General features: G+C 42.5%; 1 protein-coding gene across 1 annotated transcript in view; it reads right to left on the bottom strand.

The window, feature by feature from the left end:
* Positions 1 to 1208: 1208 nt before the first annotated feature.
* cxxc4 (CXXC finger 4) overlaps positions 1209 to 8313 on the bottom strand; it is a 26675-nt gene continuing 19570 nt past the window's right edge. The window contains exon 3 of the mRNA XM_023427104.2: positions 1209 to 2479. Coding sequence (XP_023282872.1) covers positions 2435 to 2479 — 45 coding nt within the window. The 3' untranslated portion in view covers positions 1209 to 2434. The remainder of the gene's footprint in view (positions 2480 to 8313) is intronic.

The following is an 8313-nucleotide window of genomic DNA, read 5'->3' as shown; positions in this document are numbered from 1 at the left end:
TATTTTCCCACCCTTGCTAAATTATGCTAAGCTTATTGCTGTAGCCTCTTACTGAACACACCTGGCATCAACCTTCTCATTTAACATTTAGAAGGAAAGAACAAAAGCCAATTTTCCTCAAAATGTCGAACCGTCAATTTGTGGGACTGCTGTTTAAAAAAATTTTGGAGGCTTGAACCTGGAGACTCATGAGGACTGAGGACTTATCATATATTCCCACCACCCCGCTAACATGCTAACACGCTCCTGCTGCCTCTGTTTCTGCCTCTCCCTGACTGCAACAGGAAACTGAACATTACCACTGGGACCTGAGGACTTTAAATCCCAGTTCCAGAGCACAGAGTGGGAGGTGGTGGTGAGGGGGATTAGAGAGAGCTGTCTCTGATGTTATTTAATCTCACCAGCCAGGGAGTGAGCAAGCCAGCGCACCCCCTGATGCACGTTATCAACCTCTGATGACCAGTGAGGGGGGATTGGGCGCCTCAGATGCCTCATTGCTGCCAACACCGCTGCTGCAGAGCACTTCACGTCGCCTTCTTGGCTGGCCCTAACCAGTCAGCGGCTCAATTTGGGTGATGGCAAGCGTGCTCAGTCAGGGGAGAAGTCGGTCCCGGATGATTTCCTCCTTCTCTGCTCGTTCTCCTCAGGAGTGACACCCCTCCCCACCTCAGCTACAGCCCAAACGTGCCTCTGTCCTCCCTGTCCCTCCCTGTCCTCCTTCCCATAACCGACCCCCTTCCCCTCCCTACCCCTGAAACCCAAAGACCCAGCGATCGCTCAGATACTGAAGCTATCTCAGGAGCCTGTCTCGCTTCACACCCTCCCTCCCTACCCCCAACTCTCGCCATCCTCACTTCTCTTGCTTCCCCACGTCCCTCCCCACCCTGTGCATTCCAGCATGACAAACCACATGGGATTTCACTAGTCCTTTAAAGTCTGCTGCCTCTGGGAACCACTCTTCTCCATGCAACATTTTAGTATTCTAGGGAATACGTGACTGGGGAGGCAACCAATGCCGTTATATTTCTGCCATCTCCTCCTGGTTGTTATTTCTGTAGATGCTTTTGCAGGAGGCGAAAAAACAGGAAAATGTTGATCATAACTGATCACTTTTTCTTCTCTTTTGTTATGCAATTGGTGGATTTATTTTTCTCTGCATCTTTGGTGATTCGTGCACATCAAACATTTTCTGTCAAGATGTCTTTTAATGAAGTCATTTTTTTTTTATTTTAACACATAAAAGCATCACAACAACAATATACAAATTCTTAGTAATCTTTAAAACCAAAACACATTTACACATGCAACAATAGGGTTTAAGACAATGAGCAACTTATTGAATAATTTTAGTTTTTGGAATGTGTTAACGTTACTTTGTAGGAGAAAGGAAACTGTCGTTTGCTCTGCAGGAGAAAAGTCCAGGGTATCTCTTAGCTCCAGGAAAACATCTGATATGTCAAATATGTTATAGTATTGTGTAATTAATTCTAAATTTGAAATGTTTTCAAAATAACCTACAATTCCTTTATTGGCATTACTCCCTACCGTTTAGACAGTTAACAACCTTTAGTGATCCAAACTGAAAGAGAGAAAAAAAAAATGGTTTGATGACTCAAATAGATTTGTCAAAAACATGTACTTGGACCATCTTTGAAAATATGACCTCCAGACAGTGGTCTGACTCATAAACGTCTGGTGCTGTCACAATCAAATGACTCCCAATTAGATTTTAAAGAAGTGCGACTCACCACACAAGACAATGTGCCCTGTTCTGCAGTGAGTCCACTCAAACACGTCACAAGAAAACAAGTCAACAAGGCCGTCACAGAAGCACTGCTGCCATCCTTCACACTGTCGCTCTCAACGAGACGCGTCCCGCTGCCAGCGACGGTCTTAACATTAGCGTGGCATTTCAAAATATGGTTTTCAGATGAAATAATAGACAAAGCTAGAGGGTGTTTTTGTTTGATAAAATAACAGAAGAGTCAACAGAAATGAAAAGGTTGAAGAATAATCAACAGAATAGATTATTGCTCCAGAGAAATGTGTGTTGTGTTTTGTTATATCGTCAATCCTTGTGGCCTCTTCTGTTTGACGGATTCAGGATGATTGTATGATTGTCTGTTTGAGTCCTTTACATAGGATTGGCTGTAAACCTACAGCCACAACACTGAAAACACATTCATAGACACCAAAAATATACATTATGATACTGTCAAAAGGTACAATAATTACACAGAAAAGGAAATTACAGAGTTAAAACAACACCATTATGTTTTCATTTATCTTTTTGTCTGTCCACTTCTTCTTCTCTCATCCTCTCCAAATGTGTCGAGCACGTTGGGTTCTGTGAACATATCAAGTGCTCCTGGCAGAGAGTCAAGAGTCCCACCTGCCCTCTTGCTGCTGGATGGGGCGGCCGTGGCTCGCCTTTTTAAAAGAACCATCGAAAAGCTTCGCCGTTGTTGACTGGCGTCCTCTGTGGGAGACAAAATGTGAAGGACACAGTTTTATCTGTAGGTTTTGATGTCATGTCATTATCATGTCATGTACTTCCTATAGTAAATTCAATATTAATATTTATGAATATATATATATATATATATATATATATATATCTTTTTATTTTCATTTTTTTTCCCCCATACATATAATATCAGAATTTACATACACATTTAGTAGCCAGTAATCAGTAATATTACTGTGGTGGATAACAGTTTGAAATAGCATGGACATTAAGTAAAGCAAAAACCCAGAAGGGCACTTAAAACGGCTATAAAGCACAACCACCAAACCAAGTATTTCATCAAAGAGCCAGCCAAGGTGATTACATCCACGTCCCACCCACACCCAAATAATCATTACGCTGGATGAAATATTCAATACAAATTCCCAAGAAGCAACAATGAGGCATTTAATTACTGCAGCTCTAGCTGCAGTGAGGGGGAACAGTGCATCATTTCAATTTGAGCCCGCGCCAGAAGCTGCCCCTCCTCTTTCTCCCCAAAACCTCTACGCCAGAGTGACAGCCTCTCCTTTCCCAAACTCATTTGGAAGTCAGAGACATAAAATACTGAAGTCTTCCACCAATCCCCATGACCAATTAGCATGTTTGATTTTTTTTTTTTTTTTTTTGCTGTTGACAGAGGGGGAAATGGCACATAATCACAACTAAAATCACTTTAGTCTGAGTGGAGGGCAATTTGACATTTTAATACCAAGTGTCATCTGTGGCTCCTTAAAGGCATACTGATGAGTACTTTAGCACCAGAGAGGCTCCGACATTCAGGCCGCATGCATATAGTATTTACAGTGTAGGCCAACAATAGGGCTGGGCAACTCTTTGTGGGATCACATGACGCAATCATATCATGCAATCATATCATGTTGGAGTTTTACAAAGTCCCATTGGCTAAAGAATGATTGTAATTAAGTTTGACATGTGAAAAAAGTTTTGTCTGACATCATGCATAAGAGCAGAGGTGAAACAATTTTCTTATTAGTGTATTATATCAACAGTAAATCCACTGGCAACAATTTTGACAGCATTAATAATTTTTTCTGTGAAATATTTCAACATTTTGTTGGTTCCAGCTTCTCAGATGTGACAACTTCCTGCTTTTCGTTCTCTGATATGAGAGTAAACAGGATGTTTTTGGGTTTAACTGTTTGGACAAAACAAGCTTTGGGTTCTGTGAACTTGGCATTTTCCACTATTTTCCAACATTTTATAGAGAAACCAGTCCATAGTCCATAATCAAAATAACGTGGATAAAAGTGGAGAACTGCTGAAACGAGCATCGGTCTGATTATTTTACATGTAATCATGCACACATTTGCCAATTCATAATTGTGATATGTCGATATTATAAAATATTCTTATCAATATACAGTATATGTATCACACATGCTGTACAAAGTGTGTGCACAGCAAGCATCGCAGCTGTGACACTTTTATGCAGCCAGATTTAGCATATTGCTAATTTTTACACTTACAGTGACATTACAGTCGCTTCATTTACATTTGAGTTGGAACTTTTTGAAAATGTAAACAGTTGTATTACAGCAACTTAGACTTCATCAGTAAACAGACTGAAGGAGAAATATTTACAAAGTGAATATATGATCAAAAGTCTGTGGAGAACATTTTGATCTAAGTGTGAATCTGGCCAGTGACATCATCAGAAACAGCAGCCAATGATGGGAGCGCTCCATAAGGCATCACTGGTGCCATAATGACAAATTTTGTTTAGTTTATGGAGCTCAGTGAACTGACTGACACTGCTTTACTCAAACTGGTAGGTAGATTAACCAAACCAAAAAACCCCAATGACAGTTACTTAGACGAAACACCTGGTAAGGCTATCAGCTAACTGTGTTTATGAAACAATAGGTACTGAGCCTAAACTAAGTCTGTAACAGTTGCTCATTGTCAGGCAGTAGCTCAGCATCACACTAGTTTTGGATGCATACATTCCTTCTTAAGTGCGTAGCAACCATTTACCTTTTTTTTTTCTTCACACCACATTAAGCAATTACTATTATCCTTCCAAGTGAATAATGGATGGACCCAGAACAGCAGGATACCATCACCACCACTTTAAAATCATGGATGAAATGAAACACCATCGTATTTTTGGAAGGGTCAAGATGCTCCTGCAGATCTGATGTTTTCTTTTTGGCCTAATTACAATGAGCCGATGCCCGCCCCCTTGTTATGTCTCTGTGGCACCATTTATTGTGCTTTATCATTTTCTTTGGAAGCAATTAGGCTTTTTATGAATGTATTTTCATGTCATTTCTGCTTTTTATTTGATACAAGAGAAAAACAGGATGAAAAGGAAAGGAAGCTTGAGTGGCATGAAACGAATGTGCCAAGACAATTTGAACCACACTGTTGCTATATTGTGACGTTTCTCATCGCCTGAACCAGACAAAATTTGTCTTACTAACATAGTCCAAAGGGTTTGTCCCTTCAGCTATTGTTTTCCTCCAAGTTCCTCATAAACATATGAGCTATACATGGATGATGTCGCCTTCTTTGGCAAAGCGAACACTTCTCACCACTGAAAGCTTGAATGAAAAAAATATGTCTGCGTTTACCCTTCAAATGATTTCATATCAAACTGATCAACTTGGCACTGATTGCGGTTTAACAATAAATAACAAACAATAATGATAGTTCATATTTTTGGTTTGTTTGAAACAAATGCAGATGGAAGACAAATGATCAATGACCCACTGGCCACCAATTGAAAAAAAAAATCTCCAGCTCCAGCATATTATTGGAAAATGGTGTATGATAAAATCAAATATTAGCCACATACATGCTCCATATACTGTTCCTTTCACAGGGAATCCATCTGAAATATACACATTACAATATTGATAGTCGTGTAAGTTCCTCTAAGTTCTCTCCAATAAAATAAAATAGTAAGGGCTAGCAGACTTTTGTGGCAACAAAATATTGAGCTAAAGACAAGAGTTCTGCAGGACTAAAAGACTAATGTGTCTGAGGCAAACCCATTCCTTAAAAAGAAGAACATTGATCTTCAAGAACTTCCTGCAGAAAATATCAACATGTCTGTCAGAGGACTGTGACAAGTCTTCCTATTAAGGCACAGAGATACGGTGCATCCACAAGGGCACTTTAAGCCTTTACGCTCTGCTCTCTTGGTCTAGAACGTGATGCTCTAAGAGGCAAAGAGGAGAGAAAGGGGAGATGAAAATGTTTATCTTGATCCATATTCTCACATTGATCAGTCCCTGGTGGAAGTGTGGCTCGCCAGAGACAATAATGACCCTGATCTGGGCACTCGGCATGTCTCTGTTTTGTTAAATTCCTGCGTTATCGATCCACTGGGGCTCTTGAGTGCTGCTTGGATTCACTCCCAGGCCTCCTCGCCTCGGCACACTGCAGTGACCAGGCACAAAGAAGGCTCAATTAGCAAAGCTCCGCGTTGTCTGCTCCCCCACCTGCATGTGCCTTCAAAATCACTCCATCAACCGCCAGGGAGAGTGAGGGAAAAAAGACACAAGAATACAGGAGCGACGTAGACAGAGGGAGAGACGGAGAGGGATGAAGGGGGAGGAAAGAGAGGAAGGTGGGGAGAAGGTAAGGGTTGATAGTGTTACACCGGGGGACACGGGAGCAACACCAAGGTTTCACCTCAAATCAAGACGCCGTGGCAGCAGCTCAGCCTCGTGTCAACACCGCTGCCTCTGCAGCAGAGCATACAAAACAACCTGGCTACAACGACACACCGAGGGAAAGACAATTTCCCGCTCTGGCAATGAATGCACACGACTGAGTATTGAACTGACTGAAGGAGGAGAAAGAGATTTCTCCAGACCTCAAATTAACCCCACCACACTGCCACAGTAGGCAATGTATTCTAAGTGTCTGCCGGTGGCTTTCGGTGATAACAACACAGTAAAACTGACATGTGGTGGAATAATTCTCTGCTGATTCTGGCAGTGTGAGGTCTCTGGGCAGCCATGACACCCTGTGATCCTAACTGAACCTGGCAGGTGCAGTTAATGGTGAAACCACGTCGACGGCTGATTGAGATGAAGTGGTGGAAAGGCGGCACTGGCTAGAACGGGACGTTGAATCATAATCAAACCAGCCGGACTAAAGCTGAGTCTGAAAAGGCGGCTTTTACCTCTGCAGGGGCACACACACACACACACACACACACACACACACACACATATACACACACACACAATCACAGTCTTAAAGATCCAGGTTGAGGCCAATCCTTCCTGTCTTTTCCACACAAATAATAAAAACCCATGAACGGTCCTCAACCTCCCCAGCCCACCCCAACCCTGCCATGCCTGCCCCTCCTCTCCCCTGCAGCCTTGGCGTCACACTGAGCTGGGGCCAGAGATAAACCACTCAAGACGATGAGGATGATAATGGCAGACGCCGCAGCGCCTCAAAATTCAATCAGCGCCGGGACGTCAATGCGGATGAGTGTAAAAGTGAAATATGCTCGCCGGCGTGTGTTAAAAGACGCCACACAGGGCTCGCAGAAACAACAACAGGCGATGAAGAGAACGATGAGGGAAAAAAGCAAGAGAGGGAGGGAGCAGGGAAAAAAAAAAAACAAGAAGGGGAGAGAAAAAATGAAAATAATGTGGTCTCTACTACTCTGCTTCCCGGCACAATCCCACTGGCATTCTGAGCAGACCTACTTTAACCACAGACTGTGAATAAATTACCCTTTTGAACTCGGGGTGATTGCAAATGTGCCCCGGTTTCTCTTGAGACATGTCTGGCACTAACCCTCAGCTCTATGCTCCCAGCCAGCCTTGTCACAGAGGGCCCCCCCACCCTTTCCACCCTCCTACTAACACACACTCAAGGCACACACACACAGGCGCGCACAACATCATAAAACTTTTAATTCACCATAATTACGGGTGGATTTCTTTTTTTTTTTTCCAGCCAACTACTTCTCCCCCTCCCTCTCTTTTTCTGTCTAGGAATCCTCAAGAATCTCCTCTGACTCTGAGATGAAAAAAAAAAAAAAAAAAAGTGTTAAGAGATGAGAAAGTATCCTGGAAAAAAAAAACGTGTAGTGGCGGAAAAATCAGAGTGGAGATGGAACAGATAGAAAGAAGCTGAGGCAGATATGGGGAAGACAGGAAGGCAGAGGGAAGGAAGGGAGGAATCTCAGGGAGAAACGTTGGCACTGGGCAGCCTGTGGGAGTGTGATGCTGATGTGTTTCCGAATGCTCATTATAACACATGGCCCATAAATTACCCTGACAATACCCATTATTTATTAACTTACAGGCCGGGAACCAGGCCACTTTTCATAACTGCAATCCCTTGGATGCAGCTCTGACAGGCTGCAAACAAAATATATACAAATAAATACCACTGTCACCACCTCTCTCTTGACACACACACACACCAACTCCAGCTGACACTGCTTTAGTTGCCTGGACGCTGGCTGTTTTTTTTTGTTTTTTTTAAACATAATTACAAACACTTTTCTCACAGCATCACGACTGCAGGTGAAATATCAAATCAGTCAAATTGTTTTCTTTTTGCCACAAACACCTTGCACCTTGCAAGCCCCCAAAGTCTGTGATCATTTCAATATAAAATGACAACATGCGGGGAAATGACTGATTATTTTCTTAGGCAAACTGGTGGTGACTGAGACAAAACTAGGGAGAGATGAGAAGAAAGAAGAGTAAGGAAAGAGCATATTTCACCAGAGTCAAAGAAAGAGGACTTTGAGAGCCAGCCAAACATTCAGGGCCGATCTCCGGGTTTAAGAAAGGGGGGGGGGG

The sequence above is a fragment of the Seriola lalandi genome, unplaced genomic scaffold (assembly GCF_002814215.2).
Source record: "Seriola lalandi dorsalis isolate HSWRI2012SDOR001 ecotype SW California unplaced genomic scaffold, Sedor1 jcf7180002054851, whole genome shotgun sequence".
NCBI lineage: Eukaryota > Metazoa > Chordata > Actinopteri > Carangiformes > Carangidae > Seriola > Seriola lalandi.
Note: the sequence above shows the minus strand (reverse complement) of the source record. Positions and strands in the feature narration are given on the sequence as shown.